This window comes from Colletotrichum navitas, assembly GCF_030913465.1.
Source record: "Colletotrichum navitas strain CBS 125086 chromosome Unknown LY79scaffold_5, whole genome shotgun sequence".
In the NCBI taxonomy this organism is placed as follows: Eukaryota; Fungi; Ascomycota; class Sordariomycetes; order Glomerellales; family Glomerellaceae; genus Colletotrichum; species Colletotrichum navitas.
The window spans coordinates 61,999-89,470 of NW_026850551.1; the positions used below are offsets into that span (position 1 = coordinate 61,999).

Consider the following 27,472-nt stretch of genomic DNA (forward strand, 5'->3'; position numbering starts at 1 on the left):
TCTCGCCGGAAGCGGCTCAGCCATTGAGCGCGGTTAGATCTTCCACCCAAAATGGAAGAGTGGGGTTTAGGCAGATCCCCAGGAGCCTATCGTCCGTTGGAAGGCGTAATCTAGTTCACATCCGGAAGGGGGAAAAGAAGACGAATAGACCGTCTCTTCAAAACATAAACGTATTATTCCCCACGGCCTGGCTCCCCCTTCCCCCCTCCTCCAGCGAGTGATCCTTGGATTCATAATGCCTCCGTCGTTTCCGTTGACCTGTGTGTCTGTTCCTGAGCTATCGCAGTGCCCTGACGTCGACATCAACTTTGATGGCGGTTCCGATGTCAGAAACTCTGCCAGCATGCGCCGTAAGCCGAAATCCCCAATGTCTCCTGACAATATCTTGCATGAGATAGGTGTCGCTAACCCGTGTGGTGCTCGATCAGGTTCCATGCATGTCGCAGGCGCTCAATATGACCACATGTGCCGTGGCCGACCTGACTTGTCTATGTCAGGATGCTACCTATATCAGCGTCCTGCGCAGTTGCGTGCGCACGTCCTGTGATTTAGAGTATTCATATAGTGAGATGCCCTTATCTTCCATCGTTTTCCCGCTTTTCAATATAGCTTCATATCCTTATTATACATATTCCTATCTTTATATCCCCATCGTGAGACTTTTTATCGATCATTCGCGCCGGGAACTGACATCCTAATCCCTCCCAGTGGCTAAGAACGTGACATGGACGCGGTGCGGATTCCCTTACAGCAATGAGACGGGAACCGCGGCCGAAAGGTTCATCCTGGTAATAGGCACTGCATTCTTCGTCCTCGTGCGGCTGCTCACTAAGGCACTGAGACTATCGTCTTGGGGAGCGGATGATGTGATGCTGATCATCGGATATGTAAGTTTGTCTCGGCTCAATTCATGCTCTGCTTTTATTGACCCAACACGCAGATCTTCTCTCTCTCATTCGCTATCTCGAGGTTTCATGGTAACTTCCCCTAAGCTTCGCGTCTATCCTTCCTTTTGTCCTGGCGTCTCTGATGAGTCTCCAGGTCATCAACTCGGCGTCGGTCGTGATGTGTGGGCACTGTCATCCGAACAGATTACTCGGTTCTTACATGTAAGCCTTCCTGCACCGCACGGGGTTGCAACTGCGTATTACTTACAGAAAATGAACCGACCAAGACTAAACAAAGCCATCACAGGGGTTTTTCGCCTTCGAAGTAATATATACCCTCGGCATTTCGACCCTCAAAGCCTCCTTCCTCTTCTTCTATATCCGCGTCTTCAGCATGGTGAGCAACACCTTCACGGCCGTACTGTGGGCTACCCAGGCCTTCAATATTGCCTTTTGCATTGCCTTCACGATCGCCAACCTGGCCCAGTGTCAGCCCTTCAGCAACGCCTGGAAGGCATGGGACGGCAAGCACCCGGGTCATTGTATCAATGTTTACGCCATGTTCGTCAGCCACGCCGTCATCAACATTGCCCTTGATGTATGGATATTGATACTACCAACCACACGAGTTCTGTGGCTTAATATGAGGAAGAGGCAGAAGGCGGAGATTATGCTCATGTTTGGACTCGGGGCGTTGTAAGTGTGGAAAACGAGCGGTCCCCGTCACCCCTTGCCTTATCAACGTATTTCTTTTGTCAGTCCCCTTACATATTGCCTGCTGTACAGGCGTGAGAAAATCCCATAGCTAATCTGTGAATTTGTGAAGCATCGCGGTTGTTAGTTCTATTCGACTAAAAGTCCTAGTAAGCTTAGAGGGCTTCAGAGATCCCACATGTAAGCATGAACCGCCTTCCCGGCTGCTGCAAACTCAATCTTGGCTTCTCCAGGGACTTTTCTGAAACTTCTTACACAGACGATGCATTCTATCTCCATATGTGGTCCTATATAGAGCTTTCTGTGGCGGTAGTCGTTGCTTGCCTTCCGGCTGCGCGCCAGCTTTGGCGACATTTAATCCCTAAATTCCTACGATTAGTCAGTCTTGGATCGCCAGCCTTCCAGAGCCACGATCCACAAGTCAGCTCTACCAAAAGGCTTAAAAACATACTATTCATAAGCACCGGCCAAGACAAACCTACACCAATGCGTGGAAACGAATTCGCATCCTATGTCACGCAGTCAAGTTGATGTCTTCAATAGGTTCATGCGCCGCTTTGACAGTTTAATACCATGTATCATTTCAAGTTGCGATCAGCTTATAGATTTCAAAAACCTGTGTAGAGACGATATAGTAATTTTTGGTGTGGACGCCATAGCCGTAAAGACTTTCAAGCCCAAGCTGTATATATATTGATGCTCTTTCCTTCTCGTAAGTTCCTCTTAAATGACAAAATTTGCGCCAACTATGTCTTGAAGACAAACAAGTTCGTTTCCCGACCTCCACCGACTACACTACTCTTGCTCTCCGGCGAGTAACAGTACTTGAGTAGTAAATTTGGTTCTCTCTAGTATATGAATGTGACCATGGCAGTTTGTCGGGCTCGGCGCCGGACAGGTGGATACCAGCGGAGCCAGTTATTAAACTATGCCTATCAGAAAATGGCGGCTCCGGTCTAGACAACCCAAGCTCCGTACAAACAGCGTTGCTCTACTTGGAAAGTACCTAAGGAAGGAAGAGAGGGACTGAGAGAACCCATCTTGGATCAAAGAGGTGCCGAATTCAAGTTTATCCTTCAGGGTTAAATTTAGCAGAAACATCGCGCTCTAGCAGGGGGCTGTGCCGTATCAAAAGATGTGGGTAGGTAAGGTTGGTTGTTCAAAGTGTTATCGATGTTTGGACCGCAAATCCGCCGAAAACCCACAGATAGGCACCCGTCACTCCCTGCCCCGTCAAATGGGAGGCCGGTCTCAGGAGCCACTTGGAGAGCGGGTTCCAAGTTGATACGGTGAGCAGAGCGATGGATCGACATAACAGACACGAGCGATCAAAAACATGAGCCAGCGCGAGGGACATTGTCATTCTGTAAACCTGTATTCCCATTCCTTCACCCTCATCCGCCCGCCCGTCTAGCTATACGGGCACCGGTTTAGATAGGCATATCGCTCCTCAACGCGCCATACCATGTCTGCCAGATCCTCCGTTCACGACCCGGGCGACCCCAGTCAGCCGCTACTCGCTCAACAGCGGCAACGTATCGGCACGTTCAACTTTCCTATGCCGTCGTTCGGTAGTCACCGACGCGTGTCGCCTCTGTCGATACGGCGCGCCTCGCTGCAAGAGGTGCACCCTCACCACGGCGATGTCGAGCCAGTGCTGCCCGCCGCCCCTGTCGCCGCTCACCACGAGACACGTCTACACAAAGCCCAATGGGCGCTGAGCGACAGGCCACCCAATACGTGGGCCCAGATCCGTCACAATTGGCGCGAGGAATTTGCGTAAGTATTCCCTCGGTGCCATTTATCAAGCGAGGAAGTCCTGGGAGCTGATCAAAGACAGCGAGTTTTGGGGCACGTTCATGATCCTGCTCTTCGGCGCGGGCGTCGAGTGTGAGACGCGGCTGAACTACCGCGGGCCTGATATCCGTGAGAACGCTGGAGACTTCCTGCAGTGCCGGCTGGCGTGGGCAGCTGGAGTCTCGATGGCCGTGTGGATGTCCGGTGGTGTTTCGGGCGGCCATTGCAACCCGACCGTGACTGTGGTGCTGGCCTTGTTCCGCGGCTTTCCCTGGCGCAAGGTGCCGGGCTTCCTGGCGGCGCAGGTGCTGGGCGCCGCCTTCGCTAGCCTCGCTGTCTACCTCAACTACGCGACCAGCATTGCCGCGTACGAGGGCGGCACTGCCCGCTCCCTGGCTGGCGAGCACGCCACCGCTGGCCTGTTTTTCACATTGCCCGCCACCGGTCTGCCCTACGCCGGCGCCTTCTACACCGAGTTCCTCGCCTCGGCTACGCTAGTCGCCATTGTCTTTGCTCTGGCAGACAAGAACAATCTGGCCCCGCCTAAGGGCACCCAGCCTTTCGCCATGTTCCTGGCTCTCCTGGCTATCGGCTCCGCTCTGGGCATCAACACAGGATATGCCATGAACGGTGCCAGAGACACTGGCCCACGTATCGCGCTGGCCCTTGTTGGCTACGGCTCTGTCGTCTTCACTCACGACTACTTTTACTGGCTCTGGGCGCCGTGGATTGCCGCCATCGCAGGTGGCGTGGCGGGCGCCAGTGTGTACGACGCCTTCATCTACACTGGAAGAGATTCGCCTTTTAACATTCCCCGGAAGGAGGACGACGAGATATTGTAAGCCGGCATTACAGAGACGGAGCGCAAGATGATTCAAGGTTAGATGGATAGTACGTTAACTTATGAGACATGATACTGTGCTGGGATAGAGGTAATATGTGCTGAGATGTATGAACAGTGCAAGAAGAAGGATTATAGACGATAGATGGGCAAACAGGCAAGTCAAAGTCACAACAAAGCTTCAAAATCCGGCCTTTTCTATTGAACGGTAATTCCGGTCTTTAGGTTGGGTTGGCTCTAACGACGCTTGTATGTTGTGGCCGAATGTCGATACCGCTATTCGGTTTTCATATGGTTTGTTCCTTTTTTTAAATACAAAATTGAACTTTACTTTAGCATTCTTCTGACTTTTGGATGATATTCACGATAAGCAAACTGCCGGTCGTGTAGTTGCGATGTTAACACTTTCATAATAGGTGGCCAATTGCGGGGGACCAGGTTTCAAGATTAACCGAAACTAGTAAACTAAAGGAGCCTTTTGAAAAGAATTACAGACGATTGGTGTTTGGTTGCATTGCTTTCTGAATCACTGTCATTGGCCGCAGTGAATACCCGCTCAAGGTCTTGAGATTATATTAGCTGCGGCATTGGTAGATCGAAAGAATCGGATGGAAGGGCCTAGAAATGATCAGAAGTGGAACTGCAACTGGATGGCAGGATTCATCATTCTGAAATAGATCTCGGTGTCTCGGGAAGTTCTACTATAAAAAAAGAAAGAGAAAGAATCTACTCTATCAGATGGGAAATCCGCCGAGGCTATGCTAGATGAACCCCAGCAGGTCCTTCTTAGGTCTTTGCACTAAACTCCGGTTTTCCTTCTCCCCCTGTTCAATATGTTTATGGCCATCTCCTTGGAATCTTTTACCAGCTGTCTTGTCCTTCTTCTGGGAATCACCACCATCTTTGGGGTTTCCCGGTTCGGGATACTTCCTCAAATGCTCCACGGCCCAGATCAGTTCTTCTGAAAGCACCGGCGGCGTCCGACCATTACCCCTGAGCGTAGGCAGGCCCGCAACTCGGAACAGCCAGTTAAGCCATTCAAACGTCTCACCCGTCTCCCACTCAATATCGTGGAACTTTCTCTTCTCCCTACTAACTAACACCTCTCGTTCTCTTTCCCAGCGTTCCTGCTCCTCGACAGGAGGCAGCGCAACGGAATGCCTTCCAGAAAATACACGAGCCAATGCAACGGCCTGGTATTCAAAGCTCCGAAACGTCAATACCCGCGGCATACCCACAATCCCAAGAGTCTGGAAATCTTGGAAGAAGGTATGCTGAAATGTCTTGATGAGCTTGCCTTGCTTGTAGTCGTACAGAGCCCTTCTGCCGTTGACCTCGGAATTCCAGAACGGATAAGAAGGTTTGTATCCCGTACAGTAGATGACGTGGTCGACGTCGTCAAGATATGAATCGTCCTCAAAGATAATTCTTCCGTCTAGATGGTACTCTTTGATGATGGGCTTCCATACGATTCCTGGCGGCGGCTCGTCGCCATCCCAGCGAGACTTGGAGCGCCGAGACTGAAACACCGGGGTGCGGACATTCTGGACCAACTCTGCCGTGACATCGTGACCTGATGCAGAATTGCCTATGGTGACAATTCTTTTTCCGGCAAAGGGCTCCGGAGAGCGGTAGATCTTAGAGTGGACTACACGACCCGGAAACTTCTTTATGTACTCGTCTAAGCCCTTGACATAAGGCACCTAATTAACGATCAGCACATCAACAACCTTTATGATTCTATGAACAATAACGGTCCAAACAATGGGCACTGATATGCATACGTAAGGTACCGAATAGTGTCCATTTGCGAGGACAACTGCATCGAAAACCTCCTGCCACCAGACATCGACGTTCCGCGTAACATTGAACTTTCTTAGTGTCAATCTCCACTGCTCAGGTCTGTCTTTTGCCGTGACCCTGGTGACATCTTCGACTGTTGTGTTGAGCACCAAGATGGAGTCCGTGTTGTGCAGTGAAAAGTAGTTTTCGATGTATTATTGCCGGGGAATCCAGTGTGGTGCAAATGGACCATAGGCGAATCTTGCGTCCGAGAAAGACATTGCAATATCAGGAACATTAGTACTGCGATTGTCCGTTAGAGACTTGTACGCTTCTTCATACGAACTCCTAGGAACGATAAATTTTATAATCTTACGTCAAAGAATGATAAATTGGTGTCTGAGAGTATCGCTCCTGTTGATTGTGAGGCTTGACCTGGGGCAGCTCACCCGGAATCTCCACAGCGGGATCGACATCCGGGGGGAGACTTCCCGGCTGGAGTGGAGGAAGCTCCGACGGGTTCGAGTCATAAATCCTGCAAAAGAATGTTAGCCATGGCCTGCCACGGTCTGTCGCGGGCTCGTGCTCCTTACCATGTTCCGCCAGCGGACTCTCGCCGTTCGAATACCTGAATCCTCTCGAAGTAGTTCTCGGCCTTGAACGCGGCGGCGGTGATGGCACCTATTACGTTCGAATGAGCAGGCTGGTCAATTTATCACAACGGTGACAGTTCAGATGCCAGATTCGTTTCGTTTTACTTTGGTTGTCATACTGCATGAGGCAATGGGGTGTTCGGTGTAAGCTTACCGGCAGCGCCGGCGCCAATGATGGCGACGGACTTGATCTTTCGTTCGCCACCCATAATTTCTATATGGCTCCAATATTCGCTCAAAGGAGTCCAAGAAAACACCTGAATCCGTTTATAGAACTTGTATCAACAAGAAATGAGAGATGTATAAATAATCTACGAAGAGGTACAGTTCACAGAAAGGTCAGCTTCGCATGCCAGCTAGTTCATGGTAATTTGTCACCTACCAGACTATGAGAGGGGTTTTGGAGGGCAGTTTGGTTGATTCGACGCGAGAGCAACTGGGCTGATCTGGCGCCATCTTTCGTCATCCTCAGAAGCGATTTCACCATCGCTGTATCACGTGAGGTTTCGGGTTATAGATTCAGCATTTTTGACTCTTTGAGGGGAATCGACAGGCTCAAACTTTGGATTCCCCTCAGGCAAAGTCAAACCAATCAATTTTTGTCAACCAGGGCTTGGAATAGTTTCATAGATATCGATGACTTCGTGTAAGATAGGTGAAGCTGTTTTAGCTGATGTGCCAGAATTGTGCCGTGCTCCGGCCCAGCTGTTGATGAGTCGCGATTCGCGAACCTGTATTCCCCGCTTCGCCAAGCAGCAACTCATAGGAGACAGGTTAGGGATAACTATTGATAAGAGTCCGAGATCATTGCGTTATAAATATATTTTAAGCACAAGTCCTCATAATACCCCAAGAAACAATCCATGACATGAACATATTTAGGGCATGACTGATAAAAACTAGCTTGAATTTGAAACAACGACGCCTGACATATTACACCTCAACTCGGGGGATTCTAGTCACTTGATGATCGAATTCTGAACATATGTATGAGCCGGTGGTGAATCTTTGGCCTTTGCAGTTGGGAGGCTATCTGATGAAAGAAGATTTGGATGAAAATCAATTGTATTTGTAATGGAAGTTCGGCACGTTGAACAAGGAAAGGGCCACTACCCAAAGGCTAATTGGCGAAATAAGAAAAGAAAAAGAAAAGAAGTAGAAAGGAAACTAGCTTAAATTTGATACAGACGGACTAGATATTGCAAAGTGACTCTAGCGTGTAATTGCCGGGGCAAGGAACAAGCTCTGTATCCACGATACGTCTTGACCAGACCAAAAATTAAAACTCACTGTACCCCTAGCCAGCCAAGTATGACTCTATTGTCTCTTTCTCTTTCTCTCTCTCTTTCTCTCTCTCTCTTTCTCTCTCTCTCTTTCTCTCTCTCTCTCTCTCTCTCTCTCTCTCTCTCTCTCTCTCTCTCTCTCTCTCTCTCTCTCTCTCTCTCTCTCTCTCTCTTTCTTTCTCTCACCGCTCTGCTACAACACGCTGCAAACAAAGTAGAACAAACAATCATAGTTGCAACGAAACATAGATAAAGAAAACCCATGCTACCTTTCTTTTTCATTTCACAATTGAAAGGAACATCAAATATGCGACTTCTTTATTTAAAAATCGTTTCACGTCCGTAGGTTTTCGTTATAATGTGGTCTTCTTTGGCTTGCTGAATCCTAATGCAAACGGCTGAAGTGAGAAGCTAGTGATTGTGATAGTTACGTGTCCCTGTGACCCCCCTCCTTCCCACACCCCTCCTCCCCCTCGCTTACGTTTACATCAAAATGCAAGTAAATACTTATATCATTGTATCGCTTAATTACGAGAATTTGTACACCCTTCTAGACTAATAAAACCTCATTTCGAAGTCTATTGAGAATTCAAATACATGGTAACCTACTGGCAGTACGTTGCCGGAAGCAAACCCATCTTTCGATTAGTTGAGCTAATGTTGATGCCTTACAGTGTCGTCCACTGAAGCTGAAAACGTTACCCCCGTCCTCCACACTTATCACTTATGGAATAGCTCTAAAGATCCGTAACGTGGAAGATGCTGTTGCCCTCTACACCTCCGACGGCCTCATAATGCCTCCTCACTTCCACGCCGCCGCAGGCTCTTGCGTTCTCTACAATTCGCATGTGCGCATCTTCTCAATAATGTAGCTTGTCATTGAATTCAGCACTAAGGTAGTGGCTGTCACGCCCCCAAAGTAGGTTTCTGCACGAACGCCTGCGGGAGGAACTAAACCGATTTTGGCAACGCAGGAGTCGGAGCCGCACGCAAACCAGGAACTCTTCGTTATAAAGCAGGCGAACGGGGGCTGGAAAACTACGAGATGTTCCTTTTTCAACTGTAAAAGCCCTAGTATAGAATGGTGTCCGAAGAAGCTAGAAAAGGATGCCTAGATAACTGTAAGTGAATTCAATATGATTATTGTCACCCTCAACGCTTGCATTCTCCCCCCTTAACATCATTACTCTTGGCAGAACTAATCTTAGAAATTCCACATAAACATTATCAGATCGCTATTAGTTAGTTGTTTAATCGGTTCTGGGTTTATTTGTCAAAGTCTTAATGCTTTCATTTCAGCCTATCTGCGTCCAGTCAAGAACCTGCTCCCGCTCAGACATTGATTGCATTTCCTCATTTTACTTAACATTCAACCACTTTACCACCTGTTTCCTCCACCGTTGTATGATTGGATAGTCATCTATTCATGTACAGTTGTAACCTTGTGATAACCAGGTTGCTGAAAAGTTCCTTCCCTATGTTCTTTCATCAGTTTAAAACTAATGGATCAGTTAACAAGGTCACAATGGGTTGAATATTCAACTTGTTTAACAAGAGTTCTTGAACGAAAAGACTCTTGTGAAATGCTCCTGCCAATATTAGCTCCTGTAACCAAGGGCTGTTGTTTTGTATACCAGCTCCTATATAGGGGAGCTCGATCAGTGTTAGCTGTGTTTCCTGGGTGAGCCTGGTGCTAGAGACGCGGCTTATGAGTGGCTCTGGAAGTGGGTCTAGACAATGCCTTTACGCCAAACCACTGCTCATTGTAATGGTGTAAGCCGTGAGGCACTGATGTAGCTACATAGGAAGCTATAGTTGGAATCCTAACCTCCACCAATCATTCGTTTCAAGCAGCAGTGGGCGTTGGCTGGCCAAGGATAACATCAATAACCTTGTGGTCGTCATAGGCAGCAACAGTGCGCTCACACAGGACCGCGACGCGCTCCTTGGACTGCAGGCCGTCGGGACAGATGAGCCAGATGACGTTGGTCATGAAGGAGCGGCGGTACTCGAGCATGACCTCCGGGTCGCCGTGGCGGTCGAAACGCGGCCCACCGAGGCGGTGAAGCGCGTCGAGGTAACGGTCGAGAACCTCCATCTCGTGGGCGCGGCGGTCCTCGACGCTCAGCATGGCTGTCATGTGGTAGACGACGTCATGGAAACACGAGCCGAAGTGGAAGGCCGACCAGTCCAGGAACCCGATGCGGCCGTCCCTGGTGAAATAGACGTTGCCGATGTGCGTGTCGCCGTGCAGCAGCGTACGGAACCGGGGGTTGCGCTCGGCGAAGTACCGATCCAACCCCGTGTTGCAGCGCCCGCCGTCCATCAGGTACGCGGGCAGCCGCGGGCGGCCCGGGGCCCGCACCACCTCGTCCCATGGCGTGCACATGAACTTCATGGCCGGGTCGTAGTTGTTCCAGATCCCTGTTGGAGGGGCAAGGAAGAGGCGGGCCGTCAGTTTTTTTAATCTTGGACTAACTGTCTTTGAGAGACAAGTTGAGGGGAGGGGAGGGGAGGCGGGGCTTTCGTACAGGGGTGATCTTCTTGGCTCTGACCCCAGTACTGCGCATGCAGACCTGCCAGCTGCTCAACACCGTTCATGACCTTCTCGACCGGATACGAAGCCACCTCGCCGGGGAAAGTGCAGCCTTCTTTAGTTAGGTCGCTCATGATGGCAATGCCCTGCTTCTCACTCGTCCCGCTCCACCAGCCCTTGGGATAAACCATGTTCTTGACGTTTGGCGCCACCTTGGAGAAGAAGCCGGCCTCGCGTTGCGCCAAGCTAACGGTCCACGGTTGCGCCTCAATCATTTCGGGGCTGAAGACGCCCTTAACGCACACATGCTTCGGCTTGTCCCCGTTGCTGCTCTCATCCTCGTACGTGATGGTGTAGAACAGCTTGCTGCCCGTGCCCCAGATGTTGTGCGTGTTTTCGACAAACTTAATGCTGTGCCCCAGCTTCGACCCCAGCCAATTGGGCGTCACATCCGCCGGAAGGGCAGGAAGTTGCTCGTCTGGTGTTTGAGACATGTTGTCAGGATTTGTGCTTGTGCGGTGCTTGCTGTCAGTTCATGGCATGGATGGACGGAGTGGAAGTTGTAGCGCATCGCACGGCTATTGAGAGCAGAGGTAGGTCCCGTCTTTATATTTACCCTGCTACCGGAGCTGACGCTTTGCAACCCTCACGAGTCTGACAGGGAGATCCGCGGCGAGCGGGGTCGGACAAATGGTAGTGCTCATGGTCTATAGACACGTAATGTTGCTGACAGCCGAGGATCATAAGGCTTGGAATGGTTGGTGACAAATACAAGTTGTACACTGAGATACATCGCAAACCCTAGGGCGTTAATTCCCTTGAGAATACAATCCCTTTTTTCATTTTCTTCAAATCTATCTACATGTGTGGCTCTTTAGCCAATTCTCATACATCAAAGGCGTCGAGTCGTCGATCGACTGTTCGTTGCTATCGTCTCTCGTCGCCATGTCCAATCCGACATTCAACACATTCTTCCAATCATTACGAACAACAAAAGTCCAAGTCTCTCCTCATCCCGTCAATCTCTCGTCCGCAAACAATAAAACCCATCTGATATCTCTAAAGAAAAAAGCAACAAGGAACATCCCAAACCTACCTCCTTGCAACTCTTTCTCCGTACCTTCGTTGAGCAGCAATAGAAGACGTTGAGGAAGAAAGGAAAAACAGCCAGGGGGAAAACCGCAAACGCCAAAAGTTGCAAGTCATACTCTCGTCAAAAACGTAGCCGCACGCAAAGAGAATTACTCTCATCAGCGCTTGAAAACGCTGCTCAGCTTGCTGCCGCCGACGCTACTTCCCACGCTGCTCCCAACGCTGCTCATCTTCTCGCTGAGCTTTTCGCCGAAGCCGCCCATCCACTTGGGCACCTTAAGGCTCATGCGGACTTGGCCGTCGACAATCATGCTGACGACGTTGAGGACCGCAAACGTGGTGGAGCCGATCGCGCGGAAGAGCGCCAGAAGAGCCACGGCCCAGAGAATGAAGGCAAGGTAATAGTTTTCACCAATGCCGCGCTTGCTATACGCCTCAGACACAGCCATAGCGAGGGTGGCGTTGCAGATGAGCCATATGAGCACCATATACGTGCGAACGCTCTTGTAGTAGTCCTCCTGCAACTGCGCTTCAGAAATAGGCGAGGCCGGAACCTCAACGCGGTCACGAAGGTTGCGCAGCGCCTCATCGTATCCAGAGTCGATATCGAGTTGTTCCGAGGGCATCTCGAGCTCGACACTGTTGCCTTTACCGATGGCCCCACCCAGATCCGTCTTCATGACGTTGTCTCCCTTTGTGCCCCATGTGACGTCGTGCGTGTTGCAAAACGCATACACTTGCAGAGTACAGATGTATGCAGGCAGGAGCATGAAGTACTGGGCCGCACTGGTAAACAAGTGCCAGGGGTCCAGGTACATGAAAGACATGACAAAGTACAATCCTATAGTCGAAAGAATCGAGACGATGAAGTTGGTGAAGACGTTGTTACCCATGTGGATATCCGGGTTGTCTTTCTCCTTCAGCTGGCGGATGACGATGTAGAAGGTGGCGAATGTCGTATACATCATAATGATGCTGTAGACGACAATGCTGAAGAGATACAACTTCTTTGCTCCTTGGGGGCGATTTCCCAGAGAGAGGATGAATTGCGCGCAGATGAGCAGAACGCAAATGTACCGTAGAACCGTAAAGATGTACTGAGCAATGTTGTGACCGAAGGGATCCACCAAAGGATCAGCCAGACCGCCCGCAACGAAGTAGAAAGTCAGATAGAAGTTTGCCAGAGAGAAATAGGTGAAGATGAGCTGGAGGAATTGGTAGACGAATTCCACGTGGAGGAGTAGTTTGCGTGTGATAGTATGGTCGGTGGTCCAAATCTGCTTAAAGTGGACGAGCGAGTACACCGCAGCAAAGAAGGCACCGTTGAGCCAACGACGTCGCTGTGAGATAAACTCGGGAACAGTGTCTGGAAAATCGTTAGTTGATATTGGCCATCAGTGGGCGTGGGCTCTTACCTGGCACGTCCGTTTCACCATGACAGCCCTTCACGTACTTCAACACCCAACTCTCCCCACGCTTGGCGACAAGCTCCCAGCAGAGAATACGATCCTCAGCCAGGTACATATTGGCCGTAAACACGTCTGCGTGCTGCCCGTGCAGAGTCTCTCCCTTGAAGTATTGACTGAGGGGACCATGACCCGTCTCGTCATTTTGCAGAGCGTGGTAGCGATACGCGCTAAGTGCACCAGGCAAGACGGTAATGTAGCCAAAGATCGACTCCAATGGTTTGTCAAGGATGTTGGACATCTTGTACTCGAAGTTCTGCGAGGCAACAAGCGGGTTTAGGAGATTAACTCCGAAACGGCCCTTCATGGCCTTGATCTCTCCACAAGCACCAGCGACGTTGGAATCGTTGTCGAAGGCCTTCCACAGATGATAGAGGGACGTACCACCGGGCCTCGTACCGACGTCGAGTAGAATGCACACGTTCGGGTTGAGGGCCTTTCCGAAAGCATTGAAGAACCAACGATGCGAGTTGAGCTTCCGCTGGTTCTTTTCCTTCAAACAGAAGATCAACTGGCAAGGAACGATGCCCTTCTCGGCGCCCTTGAACTTGAGGTCAGAGTCAAGTGACACTTGTGTCGTATATTCATATAGGTGAGCCTGCACGGCCTTCTGGTTGACATAGTTCTTTGCGATGCCGTGTTGGTAAACGCCCATGGCCGCCAGTGCGTCGAGTGTGCGGGGATGGATCTTCTCTCTGCCGTCGGAAACGATGCAGACCACAATCTTCTGCCAACCATTGTCACCCCATGTGCGTGACTTTGAGCGGGCACAGAAGTGGGAGATGTTCTTCATAACGGCGTGCATTGTCCTGGTGAAGTCGAACTCGTTTTCGTTGTACATGGTGACGCAGATGAAAAGTTCCGTCTCACGAGCCGTTTTGCCGATCGACTGGCGGAGCTTGTAGCCGCGATCGACAAAATCATCGGGGTCGCAGGTGACGGCCGTGTATCTCATATGGGTGAATTCGACCTCGTCACGACGAGGAAGGAAACTGTAAAGAATCGTGGGGATCTTGCACTCCAAAACCAGCTCTCCGTTGATAAGCTGAACTTCCTTTCTTGACATTTGCGGCGCACGCACGCCTCGACGCTCTTGCATGCCATCCGGCGCGGGGCCGTAGTGCTCGACCTTTTCATTGATGTCGGTCTCCGTTTCTTCATCACTAAGGGTGGCTTGGTCATGCGACAAATATGATTCTCTCATGGGCTGTGTCTCACTAATATCCGTTTCCGGTCCGAAGACGTCGTCGGCATCGTGGAGAGGGATTGAAACTGTCGCGTCGTCTGCAAAAGTGGCCGGGTTGCGGCTCGCACCGGCTGAGAACAGCGGCGCAGGGGGGAGTGGTCGCCTGGGGCTTCCGCCATATCTTGATGACGGAGTTCCCGGTCTGGGGCTACCATTAAGGTCCGAAGGTTCGTAAATCCCAGATGGAGGAGGCCTAGTGAAGTCTGATGATAGGCGGGAGGGGCTGTACGTCCTGGTAGGCGACTCACGTCCGGACTGGTACTCGTAAGGGTAGTCATCTTGGTACTCCTGCTCATAAGTGCGCTCATACTGGCGGGCGTAGTCGCGGCCTTGGAATGGAACGTAGGTTGAATCGGGAGGCGGGATGCTGGGAGGGTCTCGGATAGAGGCGGATCTGTCGGATAAGATAGAGGACGCATAGGATCGTCGACTGGATCGGGGCCTATTCTCTGAATGTGAGCTTGTGTTTGTGCTATTACTGAAGTCATTGGAAAAAGGAGAGGCAGGGCAGCTTGAGGACTGATGCAGTTGACTTTTCCGCATCGAGGGACCCTCTGGTATGGTCGGGAGACTGTCCCGAAACTGTGCCCCTCTGATGGAGCCGGGTCTCGCGCGCTTCTGCAACTTGACAGTAGTGGACCGCACCGGGATGCGAGAGACGCGCTGCGCATCTGCAAAGTCGACGACACTCACGTCGCTTCGACATGGTGTTTTGATGGGCTCCGGAGTTGAGGACGCGGTGGGCCGCGCCTCCTCCTGCAGCCGCAACGCATCAAGGTGATTGGGGGTAGAGATCGCCGGGTCTGCAGCGTCTGACTTCTTCCTACGCAGTGAGAGAGGGCGCGGGAAGAGGCTGGGCGACGACTCGGGCGTCTTGTGAACTTGTCGGAGGCGAGGGATGGAAGACGCAGAAGCGGGAGTAGAAGCAGATTGATGGGGCCGCGATGCGCTGGCACGGCTGCCGCCAACGGGTGGTGTCTGAAAGTGAGGGCTGAATGTTACATACGGTCGGCTGTCCATGATGGGCTCCTCGACTGAGGTCAAGAGTCGAATGGCGGCGGGGTTGTTGGAGCGTCCCGGCGATGTGTCGTCGCAATCATCGTAAGGTGGGAGGCTATAGTCAGGCGGTCGGGAGGGGGTATTTGGGTCCATGGCGAGAGTGTTGTTCGTGCGCCCCGGTGGTTACTGGGACGAAACGGTCTGTGGAATGCTAGGACGGTTGTTCTCAAGGACCGGGGGCGTGGACTTTCCTTTGTCTACCACGGGCTGGCGCCACGACGAGATCTTTGCGAGGGGGGGATTGGCGTAGCTTCCAGTAGGTGGGTGGCGTTGTTGGACCTACTCCAATGTCTCGACGTTGCGAAGCTGAAAATGGGGTATGTGTAAGTCTCGATGATGATTGTGTTGCCTCGAGAATTTCGCGACGGAAACCCAAGTGGCAGACAATATCGATAGAATGGAGACTAGCGTTTTCGCAAAGCGGGATACAGAGAGGACGATAATTTAAGCTGCAGGAGGGAGAGTCGAGTATTGGAGATCGTTTGTGCTACTCCTTTCTTTCTTTCTTTCTCTCTCCCTTCCCTTCTGCACAGCGCATCCGCGAGTGTCGGGGGGGGCAACAGGACTGATCGGACAGTTGGGTCAGGTTGGCACGACAACGGAGGTGCGCATGGGATTCGTGTGGTGTCCTGGTCCCAAAAGGCGGGCCGGTGGGGGGGGGGGGCGGCTGAGCCTGTTTATGGAACATCTCAGTGGCTAGCGGCCTACTAGCGCTTCTGGCCCGCCGTCCGTTTCTGATCGCATTGCCCGAAGCGGATACGCAAGTAAACATTAGTTTGCAACATCACTTACCTACGTCTGCACAACACCGGATCCTAGCAACAACTCATGCGAAAGCACTTTCACTGTCAAAGTGTGTCTTCCTCATCGGCAAACATGATGTCTACTCCGTCGGAGCCGCAGCTGTCAACATCTGCATAAGGGACCCTACATTACTTGCAATCCTAGCCCCCCACCCCCACCAAAGGGGCTTTCTATATGGTGTTTTCTTGGCACCTCCGCGTTTATCACATTTACAAGTGGCGCTCTCCAACTGATGCATCTGTATGCCGTCTCTCTGGGGTAATCAAATATCTCCACGCATTAAAGTCTCTGGGCCATTCTTACACGCCCCAGAGCGCCCTCCACCCCTTCTCGTCCGTCCTCAGCGGTCCGTTAAATCGCCCAAACCGCGCCGGCAGCCCCTCGTTGGCCTCGGGCAGGCAGATCCACTCGCGCACGCAATCTGGAACCTCCTCTTTGAGGTGGCTGATGCAGATCAACGCCTGCTGATCCGTGAGACCCCTGACTTTCACCCGGCCGGCCTTAGCGACCTCGCTGTCCACGATCCGGTCGCCGCTGTAAGTTTTCTCCTCTCCCTTAGCAAGGTACAGCATGCACTTGTCCCGGACAGAGTCGTCCATGCCGCTGAACGCCTCGTCGAGCACCACAACGTCGGGATTCTTGATGATGGCCCGCAGCAGCAGGGCAATCCGCTGCGCGCTGAAGGAGAGGCCGCCGAAGAGGTATTCATCGGACCAGGCTAGGTCGTCGGCGCTCCTGGTGGCGGATGAGTCTTGGTGGGCCGGGTTCAGCTCTAGAGCGAACCATCGCAGTGTTGCCTCAACCTTGCCGCGTGCTACGTCGTCGAGCTTGGGGGCCCCCTTAAACGTGTCTGCCCACGCATTTTCCAAGACTTGCCTTACCGTCAGGCCGCGGGGCATGTGCTGGTGGACCTCGGGGCTTGAGTGCCCGATTCGTGACTGAATATCCCAGAGCGTAAGAGGCCGTTGGCCTGATTCAGGCTCGGGCAGTCTACTTCTGCCAAACAGTTTGATGGGGAGAGAGTATGTCTGAGGATGGTCGGAGCAGAGAAGGGACACAAGCGTGGTCTTGCCCGACCCGTTCGGACCAAACACTCCCCAACGCTCTCCTCTTCGGACCGTCCAGATGAGGCCATCCTTAGGCCCAGAGGGTGTTTCTTGCGACCAGTTGCCCAGGGCGATCTTGCTTCCGTACCTTACTTGGCAACCATCCATTTCGACCAAGGGCTCGCCGCGTGGCGCCTCAGAAGTCGGGACATTCGCCAAAGCTGTGGCTCCAGCAGCATGCTGGTCCTTCTCCTTTGACTCGAAGAGCCCGTCGCCTTCAATGCCCTTACCAGTTAATGTCTTGCCCATCTCTACCAGCGAGTGCACAGGAAGCTTCTCATCCTCCTGTAACCCGCCGTTCCATACACCCCTGACATACTTCCTGAGTCCTTCCAACACGATATCCTTGGGTCCCATCGAGCTGATCTGGCAGTCGCTCCGCAGGTAGATGAGGTGCGTGATCCACTCGGGCAAGGGATCCTGAGGCCTTACGCTGAGAACAAGCCGAGGGCACTGCCTCTCAGCCAACGACTGAAGTAGTGGACTTAATGACGCCACAGTTGGCGGATCGAGCCCCATGAACGGCTCGTCCAGCAACAGAACCTCGGGCGTCGTCAACAACGCTCTCGCGATGCGCGCCCTCCTTCCCTGGCCGTTACTCAAGAAAGCAACGGGTAGATCGAGAAGTTGATCCAATCTCAGGTCTGTAACAACCCTGTCCAGGAGCTCTCCGGGGATAAGGTTTTCCTCCCCGGGAAGCGTATCCAGCGGGTTCAGTTCCGTGTTCCCCAGAAGAAAGTCTCGCAACGAGAAATCCGTGTTCTCCCTCCGTGACTCATAACGCGCGGCGAGATACGCGCTCCTCGTCGGCCCACCGAGCGCGTTGCCCTGCTCACCATCGAACCCGACGTATTGGATCGCTCGGTTCGGGTTTCGCAGTCGCGATGGCACCTCGTCGGTCGAGAGGTAGGGGTACGCCCGCGCCGTCGGCGGAACCGCAAGGTGTTGGCCCCTGAGAACTTGCAGCAGCGTCGTCTTTCCGGAGAGCGAAGGCCCGACGATACACCAGTGCTTCTTGGTCTCGGTGAAGGACGGTAGCTCGAAGCTCAGCTCGCTGAAGAGTGGCGGGTTTGGGTGTGTCGAGTGCGCGTTGGGGTGCCGGCGGTAGAAACTGCCATTGGCGATCCGCAAGATTGGGGGATAACGGTTAGGTAGCCGCATTTTCGTAAATATTTCAAGGCCGATATACCATTGTATCTGTGTTTATGGTAGCGGTGACTCACATGGTCACTCTTCCTCTTCCAATCTGGGGCCGATAGCTTTCCCCAGACTTTTTGTACGTAAACGCCCTGCGATGTCGGTGTATTAGCTTCTCTGTCATCGCCCCACCCTAAAGACCCCACATTCCATTGGCCTTACGTCGCAGAGGACGGAAGTAGCGATGACAGGGGTAAGCTGCCGCGCCTGCATTTCAGCCTGGACATCACGTGCAAGTAAGTGCCTTAGCTAATGACGGGACTGGACTGGGGGGGGCAACGCAGCCAGGTGGAAAGCTCCAGGCACATCACCGAAGCGCAAGCTCCCAGCAGTCAGCCTCTCGTCGTTCAGTTGCATCACCATCGAACAGAACCCCAAGAATCTTTCCCCCTCCAGAACTGCCAACAAACTTTTCAAGATGGCTGTATGTGTTCTCTCCCTATCCCCCCTCACGATCCGCCACTTGCCTGCAATCGAGCCTAACTAACACAATCGTCTCTCAGATGCGAATCGTCCCCGCCGCGAACCAGCCCACAACCTTCGCCGCTGGCGCCGCCGCCCCGTCGGCCCCGGGTGTCCATGACACCCTCCGTGCTGGCGTCGGTCAGTCGGCCTTCGACGCAAAGTCCAACGTCCCCACGAGCGCTCACCCGCTCGAGTCCCGCCTCAAGAACTGGGAGGCCACGCAGGAGAACATGCGCATGGAGACACTGCGTCGCACATTTGGCCTCGCGGAGCCCATCCGCCGCCAGATGGAGCTCAAAATCACTCAGAATGGTGAATGGCGGCCTCTCGCCCTCGGTGGCCAGAAGCCCAGCCTCCACGAGGAGATCCTCCGCGGCAAGGACACTAGCGTCACGTGGGAGGACGTTTACTCGGGCGAGGAGAGCGTGGGCATCGTCGGCATGCACGACGAGATGGAGAGGAAGCTGAAGATCTGAGACTCCGGGCTCCGATTCCTGGGATGGTGTAGCAGCGGAGAGGATGAACGGAATTGTACAACTACGACATGCGCAACGACTTCTGGACGGCATGGCCAAGGGGGGCATCAAGACCATAGAAATCATTTTCGCTTGAGGGTCCGGGCTCAAGGAGAAGGGAACAGATTGCGTTCTACTATCCTATGGACAAGATACCCTATGAAAGGTGGGGGCGTGAAAAGAGAATCAAACAGAACAAATAAATAAAGCTATGATACGCCGCCGTACTCCTGATTTCCCATTATCGACTTCGCTCTCGGTAATACGCTCGATGGATGTTTGGGTAATGTCTCCCAAGGAGAGAAACACAAACAAGACATGAGAAAAAAAGGCCTAAAGAGTCAACCCATCCCAAAACCCTCTCCAGGCCATACAACCCACCCAGACACACTTGAAGGTGTATGCAGTGTCAAAAAAACCATGAACCCAGCCAAGCGTCTGCCATTTAGGATTTGTACCACGCAAAGCAGCAAGAGCCCCCCTGGTTAAATCAGACAGGTCCTCCTCGCTGGACCTTCTTCCATGCGCACTCTTCGCTCTGGGGCAAAAAAAAAAAAAATAGATAAAAAAGGAATGGCTCTTTGTGAGTGGAAAAGATGATGGTCGCAGAAAGAAAACGCATGTGAGCCGTTTCCATCATAAAATGACACAGCATCCGCTACCGCCTTCTCGGCTGCGACCACCGCCGGAAGCTGACTTATTACCTCCCTTGGGCTCTTCCTCTTCAACGATGTCAGCTGGCCGGACTGTCATGTGCACAACATTGGCTGCCTCTGCGCTGAAGTGATATTCTGATGATGTGTTTGTTAGCATGGAAAAGGCAAGGCCAACCGGTATTGGTGGAGCATGCTTACGCTTCAGCTGGTCCTTGTCGTCCAGAAGCTTTCCGAAGTGAATCAGCCGTATGCTGCTGGGGCTTGCCGGCTTGGGATCCCATTCTTCACGCCACTCCCGCAATATCAACTCCTTTAACGTGTAGACGCTGATGGTAAAGGGGTCCTTCTTTCCTGCCTCGGTAAGCCCCGGGACGTTCACGTTCCTCTTTGTCAGGTACTTCTCGTCTAGCTTATAGGGGTGTCGCGCGCCAGTTGTTAACAGTAGTGTAATGTTACAGACTGGGCCATCTGATGGGGCGTTGCTGACGGATTGGACATCATCAACGGAAGGGCCAATGGCCATGGCGTCATCTTGGTTCTTGTCCACTTGCGGGGGTGCGGATTGCTTCTCCTTCCCTTTGGCGGATGGTTCGATTGAATCGCTGGCGTCGCTGGTTGCCGGGACTGCAGTGGCACTATCCGTGGCAGTATTGCTGCTGGCCCCATGGTTCGATGAAGTCGTTGTCGCTGTTGTCTTTGCTGTATTGGAGGCAGCTATGGTATCGGCGTCTGTCAATGAGGACTGCGGCAGTGTCTTCATGGGTACGGCGTCCTTGGACTCGGCCAATGAGCCCTTGACTGGTTGAGCACTGCTCATGTTGACGTCGGCTGGGTTGGCGTCGGCCATTGCGGAAAAGGCGACGAGGCAAAGGCACGCAGGGCGACGAGCCTTGGGGGGAGGGATGCAGGCTCGTGAGGGAAGTCGTTGGGTCAACTCGGATGCAGTGGCTCAATACATGCGGCAAGTCGCGAGTAGGTGACGACGATAGGTCGATATTTGGGGTCGATGGTGCGCGAGAGGGAACTGGGAAAGATAAATTGTTGTTGGTTGTCGGGTGAGACGCAAAGGGTCGTCGGGATGGTACCAGTTGGCGTGGGCAGCGAGGCCGGTGTTGTGGCAGTTGCCAGGATGGGACGTGGACTGGGGGAGTTTGAGATTTGGGTGTTTGACGGGAAGGCACGGCTGGGAAGGCGGGTGATCAGTGCATCCAGGTCCAGCGTTCACAGGTCCAGCGTTCAGGACTGAAGTGGACGAGGTATGTACTGTAGCGTCTAGCGGCCAGCGGGAAAAGGGAAAGAAAGGAGGAACTGGGCGGGGGCCGGGGTCGAGTTGGAGAGGTTGAATGGAGACTGACTGGAGTCTAGTCTGGGTTACCTTGGCGGAAGCGTGGCCGTGGGCCGTGGGCTGTGTGGGCCGTGGTGGACTTGGACTCACTCTGGGGAGGAGGCTGTTTACCGGGGTTAGGCTGGGCTGGATGGCTCGGCAATAAGCCCGCTTCGCTGGGGTGAGCAGAAGAATGGCAGCAGCTGGCAATTGGCTAGATGCACTGCATCGTCTGGATGCTACTGCTGTTGAGATGTGACGGGGACTTACTTCACTTTACCTTCCAGCTGTCAAAGACAGCTTGAGACAGGCAATCAGTCGGCCTGCTAGGCAGGCAGACAAGTCAGGTAATTGAAGCATGACGAGAGGTTTCTGGCACTCAAAGCCGTCTCCTACCGTCACACCTCAGAACAATCGGTACTAGTCGAGTCGTGTAGTTCGTTTCGGCCAATGGGCTCTCCTGCACGAAAAGTACTACGGCCGCGACAATGGCGGCGGCGGTGGCGGATACCGGCAGCAAAGGGCGATAAACTAGTCCGGCAAGGATTGGGGGTTGTTGGGAAGCAGAGAGAGATGAAGAGACACCTACTGGAGGTCCCTCCTGCCCCGCGTCGAATTCGCACCTGCAGGATTTCTCCACACCAAGGCTCCCTCAGGTTCGACTTTCAATGGCGTTGTCCGCAGATGATGGAATGATTGCACAAGTTGACGTGGGGATTGAGAGACACAGCAACGAAGCAACCCCGCGTGCTAACGGGTAGCTTGCACACTTCCGAAGACCAATTGCAAGAGACGATGAGAAGTGCCTAGGTACCTAGACACCAGACGGTGTGCTATGCAGCTACTTGACGGCGATCCTCTGCGTGTCATTCCCCATTTACGCAGGGTCTGTCTGTACTGGCAGACGGCAGGAGATGCCGGAATATGATGCGATGCCTTGCTTCGGCGGAAAATAAGCCAACTTTGCTTTCTTCGCCGAGTAATGAATCTTCTTTAGGATGGCGAAGGTGAATGAGTTGCTGGTTCGCGTGCCGAATGAAGCATCTCCAGTCCTTTCCGTTCCTTCCTTCCTTTCGTTATTCCCCTGCCCTCGTTTTCCCCCGAGCTTCTCCCGACCCTCGCCTCTCGTCGTATCGTGCTACCGCCCCCTCCCCAAATTACAGGTAGATCGGGTGCTTCCTGCAGCAAAAAGATGCAGTGTGCTATTGGTAAGTTCTGATGATCATATTCATGCTGTATGTTCAATGTTAAGCCCCGTCCAGGTTAGCGTCATGGACAAGAGTGACAGGTCCTTGCCAGCACTAGAATCAACCCCAGCGCCCACGGATGCCCCCGTCACCTCCGCCTGAAAGGAAGCCCGCTATCTGGCTATCTGAGACGTGACGTATTTCGACCGCACGCACTCTCTTTCGTACCCCAGATCTAGGCAGGGAGGGGCCCGAGAGTGCGGACTGGAAAGGGAACCCGACCAGCCTGCGGCACCTGTGTTGTTCGTGTCTGCGCATCCCAATTCCGAGAGGAAAGGCAGCCGCCCTCCAACATGGGAAAAGACGTGAGATGTTTCAGTCGTCGTCCCCGCTCCTAAACGTGTGTGGGATGGCGGGATTCTCTTCGCTCACCGCTCTATTTTCCACCACTCAGGCTACCCATCAGCGTTGATATGTTTCTGAACATGGGATCACCCAGGCGGGGCGGCCAGGAACCTGCGAAACTCTCCTCAAGACTCACGCGCTGCACAGGGCAGAGGCAGGGACAGATACAAACGCACACGCACATCCCAAACTCACATGGTATGGCGGCAGAACGGAAGATGCAGGCACGAGTTTTCTTAGTGTTCTCCCCCTCCCCATTACGCTTGTGGGTGACGAAGAGAGCCTCTTGCCGATCTACCGAAGGGCCCAGCATCACAGCAGGCAACGGGTCCTGGCGATACTGGACTGGAAAAAAAGAGGCTGAATATATGCGGAAGACGGAAACCACATGGTGGAACAGCGACCATACCACCCAGTCCGGGCGGCTAAGCCTGGCGCTTCCAGATCTTCCCAATTTGTGCAGGTTCGAGGTGTCATCGTCAGGGCGAACTAGCTCTCCATCAACACACACACACACACACACTCTCTCTCTCTCTCTCTCTTCCAGTGGGGGTGGGGAGACGTACGCGTTCCAACCAATTATCTCACAGCCCAGCCGACGGGGATGTCGACTCTGCCGGTAAGAGCGCCAAGACATGCATTCACCTTTTTCTTGGGACATTGGTGAATGCTGGTTCGACCATCGCCGGCAGCTTCGTCGAAGTAGCTGGGAAATCCTCTCTACTTCCAGGGCAGTACGAAGTAGCCAATCCAGATTCCCACCTCGAGGCCGGGCCCGTTCAGCTCCACCACATGTCCTCATCGTCATGCTTCCTTGTCCGTCCGGAGTGGCCACCCTTTCTTGAGATCTTAAGGTTCTGGTCTTTTTTTATAGACTTCCCGTCTGACCCGTCCGCTAACACGCACAGTGTGTGCGAGCCTGCATCGCCCGCTTCTTGCTTTGTCCGAACTACAATGCCCACCCTTTTAATCAGCCTGTGGCCTGCCTGACTTCAGCTTCGACTCAAATTAGGCTGGGCCACAAAGGCTGGAAATTTAGATAAACCAGTCGCAAATGAGGTCGGCGCGGTGGGAACTCTTGTCTCGGCGCGCATTAGGGTTGGCCAATCGTGAGCACACGCCCTGCCATTACTGAATGTCAAGGATATCGTCCCTATTCTACAGCAAACTCCCATACCCCCGGGCCCCTTTCGGTTGCCCAGCCTCCCTTGTACTATGTCTCGCGCTCCATATCTACCATTAAAGGACCAAAAGATCTCCGTTGGTACCTTGCGCCGGCTGCACAACCTGCTGAGGCGCGTGCTGGTTGACGACATATCCTGTTTCGTATCCCGTCGTTTCACCAAATACGTCGCCCTGGTCGATTCGCATGGCCGCCATTTGCTGGGGCCCGATGCTGTTGAAGTAAGCATCTGCGTCACTAACGGCTTGTGACAAGTCCCCGTTGTTCTGGTTGACGTGTTGGCTGTGCATGTTGGCGTCCTGCGGCTGGCCGCCCATGCCCAGCATGCTCAAGCTCTTCTGGTTCTCGATTGACGTCGGAAGTAGGTGTTTCTGCAGCGCAGGGGAGTCCAGCAGTTTCCTTGGCCGCGCCGAGCGGAAAACTGTTTGCACAGGCTTAAGGTATACCGTCGCCAACGTCCCAACGTTGAGACACATCTCCTCCAGCGTCGCCGGATCGAGCCGCTCAGACTCGGCAGTGATCGGTGGCTTCTCTCCCATGACAATCTGCTTGGCTGCGGGCATGTCCGTCGACAGCAAACGCCAGTACATGTAGGCTCGATCCCGGAGATCCGGGTTGTCTGTCTCTTCCGTTGCCCACTTCAACACCCGCGGTACCAGCTCTTGGCCCTTGGTCGGCCGTTGGATGAACAGCTTGACAGTCGCGGTAAGCAGCGCTAGTTGCACCTCGACCGGCTCCTCCGCGAACGAGTACAAGAAGTCCTCGAGGAGGGCGTCGCTGTTCTCTATTCTGTCGGCGTACTGTCCGATTACCCACACCATGGCGGCCTTTGCTTCAGGCTCGTCCAGGGAGTCGAGGTGCTCGCACAGAGTACCAATGATGGACTCATACTGGTTAGGGTATTTGCGGAAGATGTTCCTAATCACGACCGTAGCCTCCTGCACAATATACGTGATCTTGGTCGCTACCAGTTCGAGCAGCAGGTTAATACACTGCCGCGATGCCGGTTCGATTTTGATGGCCAACTTGCCAATCGCTCTCACGGCCTTGCGTACAAAGTGAACGTCAATCTCAGTGGCGTACTCTCTGAGCTCCGTAAGAACCTCGTCGATGTTGCCTTCGTTGGCGAGCATAAAGATAAGCTCCAGCTTTGTGACCTTCACGTAAATGGGGTCGTTGTATTTGCAGAAGAAGACTCGAATGTCGTTGCGCAGTACTTCGGGCCGACGTTGCAGGATCAAGAGCGCATTTCTCAGAGCGAGATATTGCACCTCTGGCCCCTTTGCCAAAAGAGTCACCAGCGGTGGCGACAGCTTTTTGCAAAGTATTGTAATCTGCCTCTGGTCCGAGATGTAGTTCATCAGATAGAGCACCACACGGATACAAGTGAGAACCACCGCCGAGTTGGAGTGCGAAAGGCGCGGCGATATACGTTCAGCAAGAAGCAAGGCTTCCCCTGTTTCCTGGGGGACGTACGACATCAGCGCCTCTAGGATATATGTCTGGCCCCATCTGTCACCTCTTGTTAGTAATCGGTCACCAAGTGGTCTCTAAAGTACCTACTCGGAACAGTCCGGAAGAATGGCCACCATCTTGGAGGCGTTGCTATAGTCGATGGTGAGCTTGATTGCGTCGCTTCGCTCCCAAATATCCATCAACGACGCCAATGCGCTAGCGACAACGGTCGGGTTGTCATCTCTGAGCAGACTGTTAAGCCGGTCAATGAGGTCTGAGCCCTCTACCATGCGGCGGTCGTGGTCGTAAAGCTTTGCTACGCAGAAAGCTGCTGTCTTTCTGACGTAAGGGTCTGCATCCTTCAACATATGCTTGACCAAAGGCACAGTCGCCTCAACGAACTCTCGAACATGGATATAGGACATCGTCCGGAGAGAAAGGGCTCTCACTAGTGGGTTATGGTCCTCCATATCCTGATTAACTGTTAGTCAATGCTTATTACTGCGTTGGGTCACGGATTTACGCTCTCACCTGCTCCAGAACAGGAATGGCCTGGATGGCAATCTCAGGTCGCATCCTCGCATAGTTGACCAGAAATAAGAAGCACCTACGTCGATCATCAGCGCCAATCCATCCACTTGAACAGCTTACGATTGGAAGACATACATCTTCTTGATTTCCAGACTTTGAATATGCATGCAGCCAATGATGTCGGGAAAGAGTGCGACCATGTCATTGTTGCTCATGGTCATGTTGGCGACAATTTTCTTGAGGGCAATCTTCTTGTTCGCATTGTTCTTGTCCTTCTTGCCACCGCTGTTCAGCTCGAGCCGTAACTCGGCGACCTTGCCCTTGGAGGTTGTTAGTTTTGGATAGTACGTCTGCGGAGGCACAAAAGCCATGAACATGATGGGCAGTACATGAGATGGTATCCAACGAAACGAAAAAAGCGCTTTGAGGGAATCACAAGAAGAGAAGCCAACTTCTGGAAGGGGGGACAGGCTAGCTCGATGCCGCGAGACACGGGAAGGCTGGTATTCGGGGACAGCGGGGGAGACAGTGTGCAGAGGTCAAGCCCAGGACATCACGTTCCTGGTAGTCGGAGCAGGGGTCAGGTAGATACAAGTAGCCAGTTTCGGTTGAAGATGTACAAGAACGAGATGTTTGTAGACAAGACCAAGGGAAACAAGAACCCGAGCTTACCCTAGCAAACAACTTGGAATCTCCACCCTGAGGGCCTGACATAGCGACGGCTTCCTCTCGTATATGATACGGCGACTGGTGTAGAGAGTGTTGCGCGATTCTCAAATAAGTCCCCCCGAATAAGACTCCGACAAGCTGCGCCGGTAATTGTTCAAGTAATGGTAAGCGATAACACCACAAACCCCTCACATCCAGCTGCGCGATGTATGTCGACTCTGGCTTCCCTGGACTGGGGTCAAACCACCCAGTTGGGGATCGGTTGCAAAAGTTGGCGGGAAGTAGCAGTGTCTCCCTGACTTGTCTTGGATGGCGGGAGGGGTGCAGAGGGAGAGAGATGTCACATGCGTCGATGCGCCCGGGGTGCCGCGACCAATTGAAGAGGTTGTTTCTAGAAGAGCGTGTCGTCGAGCTGGATCCGGGTAACTTTATTTGCTTGTGCCACCTTTGTGCGCGACTTGTGCGTGGTCTCTGCCTAGACTCGTTGTTCGTCAGGGTTCGTGCGACGGGGAGGCGATCGGATTCGGTCGTCGTTCGGTTCTGGCGGACAATCTGCTCTCGAATCCAGATGTTTAAGGGGAGAGTTAAAGTTGGATTCCAAGCTCCAGCCGTTCCGCAG

The 27,472-nt window shown here is 53.0% G+C and overlaps 11 protein-coding genes across 11 annotated transcripts; 4 read left to right on the top strand and 7 right to left on the bottom strand.

Moving 5' to 3' along the window:
- The first annotated feature begins 150 nt into the window (after positions 1 to 150).
- Positions 151 to 810, top strand: LY79DRAFT_282591 (uncharacterized protein). The gene is made up of 2 exons (XM_060552126.1): positions 151 to 350; positions 429 to 810. Exons 1-2 carry the CDS (start codon positions 312 to 314, stop codon positions 696 to 698), a joined length of 309 nt encoding a protein of 102 aa, XP_060418868.1. The 5' UTR covers positions 151 to 311; the 3' UTR covers positions 699 to 810.
- A 164-nt stretch (positions 811 to 974) lies between these two features.
- LY79DRAFT_506116 (CFEM domain-containing protein) lies at positions 975 to 1,846 on the top strand (the record flags this gene model as incomplete). The annotated part of the gene is made up of 3 exons (XM_060553688.1): positions 975 to 1,109; positions 1,195 to 1,583; positions 1,714 to 1,846. The coding sequence occupies 3 exons, from the start codon at positions 975 to 977 to the stop codon at positions 1,844 to 1,846; spliced, it is 657 nt and encodes a 218-aa protein (XP_060418869.1).
- Positions 1,847 to 3,066: 1,220 nt separating this feature from the next.
- Positions 3,067 to 4,240, top strand: LY79DRAFT_665965 (MIP family channel protein; the record flags this gene model as incomplete). Its single annotated transcript, XM_060563144.1, has 2 exons — positions 3,067 to 3,380; positions 3,442 to 4,240. The coding sequence occupies 2 exons, from the start codon at positions 3,067 to 3,069 to the stop codon at positions 4,238 to 4,240; spliced, it is 1,113 nt and encodes a 370-aa protein (XP_060418870.1).
- A 760-nt stretch (positions 4,241 to 5,000) lies between these two features.
- On the bottom strand, positions 5,001 to 6,883 carry LY79DRAFT_586794 (uncharacterized protein; the record flags this gene model as incomplete). The annotated part of the gene is made up of 6 exons (XM_060560690.1): positions 5,001 to 5,942; positions 6,024 to 6,175; positions 6,272 to 6,324; positions 6,398 to 6,556; positions 6,615 to 6,702; positions 6,829 to 6,883. The coding sequence occupies 6 exons, from the start codon at positions 6,881 to 6,883 to the stop codon at positions 5,001 to 5,003; spliced, it is 1,449 nt and encodes a 482-aa protein (XP_060418871.1).
- A 2,669-nt stretch (positions 6,884 to 9,552) lies between these two features.
- On the bottom strand, positions 9,553 to 11,212 carry LY79DRAFT_282684 (aminoglycoside phosphotransferase). Its single transcript, XM_060552127.1, has 3 exons — positions 10,489 to 11,212; positions 9,786 to 10,381; positions 9,553 to 9,713 (listed from the first exon to the last, which is right to left on the bottom strand). The coding sequence occupies exons 1-2, from the start codon at positions 10,985 to 10,987 to the stop codon at positions 9,804 to 9,806; spliced, it is 1,077 nt and encodes a 358-aa protein (XP_060418872.1). The 5' UTR covers positions 10,988 to 11,212; the 3' UTR covers positions 9,553 to 9,713; positions 9,786 to 9,803.
- Positions 11,213 to 11,743: 531 nt separating this feature from the next.
- Positions 11,744 to 15,449, bottom strand: LY79DRAFT_575971 (chitin synthase; the record flags this gene model as incomplete). Its single annotated transcript, XM_060559756.1, is given in 3 exon segments — positions 11,744 to 12,951; positions 13,001 to 15,288; positions 15,304 to 15,449. The coding sequence occupies 3 exon segments, from the start codon at positions 15,447 to 15,449 to the stop codon at positions 11,744 to 11,746; spliced, it is 3,642 nt and encodes a 1,213-aa protein (XP_060418873.1).
- Positions 15,450 to 16,196: 747 nt separating this feature from the next.
- On the bottom strand, positions 16,197 to 18,560 carry LY79DRAFT_538414 (ABC transporter). The gene has a single exon (XM_060556738.1). It carries the CDS (start codon positions 18,425 to 18,427, stop codon positions 16,460 to 16,462), a length of 1,968 nt encoding a protein of 655 aa, XP_060418874.1. The 5' UTR covers positions 18,428 to 18,560; the 3' UTR covers positions 16,197 to 16,459.
- Positions 18,561 to 18,758: 198 nt separating this feature from the next.
- On the top strand, positions 18,759 to 19,669 carry LY79DRAFT_646619 (proteasome maturation factor UMP1). The gene is made up of 2 exons (XM_060562467.1): positions 18,759 to 18,887; positions 18,967 to 19,669. The coding sequence occupies exons 1-2, from the start codon at positions 18,882 to 18,884 to the stop codon at positions 19,402 to 19,404; spliced, it is 444 nt and encodes a 147-aa protein (XP_060418875.1). The 5' UTR covers positions 18,759 to 18,881; the 3' UTR covers positions 19,405 to 19,669.
- A 135-nt stretch (positions 19,670 to 19,804) lies between these two features.
- LY79DRAFT_282748 (ubiquitin-related domain-containing protein) lies at positions 19,805 to 21,409 on the bottom strand. Its single transcript, XM_060552128.1, has 2 exons — positions 20,298 to 21,409; positions 19,805 to 20,234 (listed from the first exon to the last, which is right to left on the bottom strand). Exons 1-2 carry the CDS (start codon positions 20,944 to 20,946, stop codon positions 20,080 to 20,082), a joined length of 804 nt encoding a protein of 267 aa, XP_060418876.1. The 5' UTR covers positions 20,947 to 21,409; the 3' UTR covers positions 19,805 to 20,079.
- A 1,500-nt stretch (positions 21,410 to 22,909) lies between these two features.
- Positions 22,910 to 24,039, bottom strand: LY79DRAFT_282756 (uncharacterized protein). The gene has a single exon (XM_060552129.1). The coding sequence runs from the start codon at positions 23,821 to 23,823 to the stop codon at positions 23,047 to 23,049; it is 777 nt and encodes a 258-aa protein (XP_060418877.1). The 5' UTR covers positions 23,824 to 24,039; the 3' UTR covers positions 22,910 to 23,046.
- Positions 24,040 to 24,254: 215 nt separating this feature from the next.
- On the bottom strand, positions 24,255 to 26,561 carry LY79DRAFT_665972 (adaptin N terminal region-domain-containing protein; the record flags this gene model as incomplete). The annotated part of the gene is made up of 4 exons (XM_060563145.1): positions 24,255 to 25,710; positions 25,762 to 26,126; positions 26,185 to 26,260; positions 26,320 to 26,561. The coding sequence occupies 4 exons, from the start codon at positions 26,559 to 26,561 to the stop codon at positions 24,255 to 24,257; spliced, it is 2,139 nt and encodes a 712-aa protein (XP_060418878.1).
- Between the last annotated feature and the right edge of the window lie 911 nt (positions 26,562 to 27,472).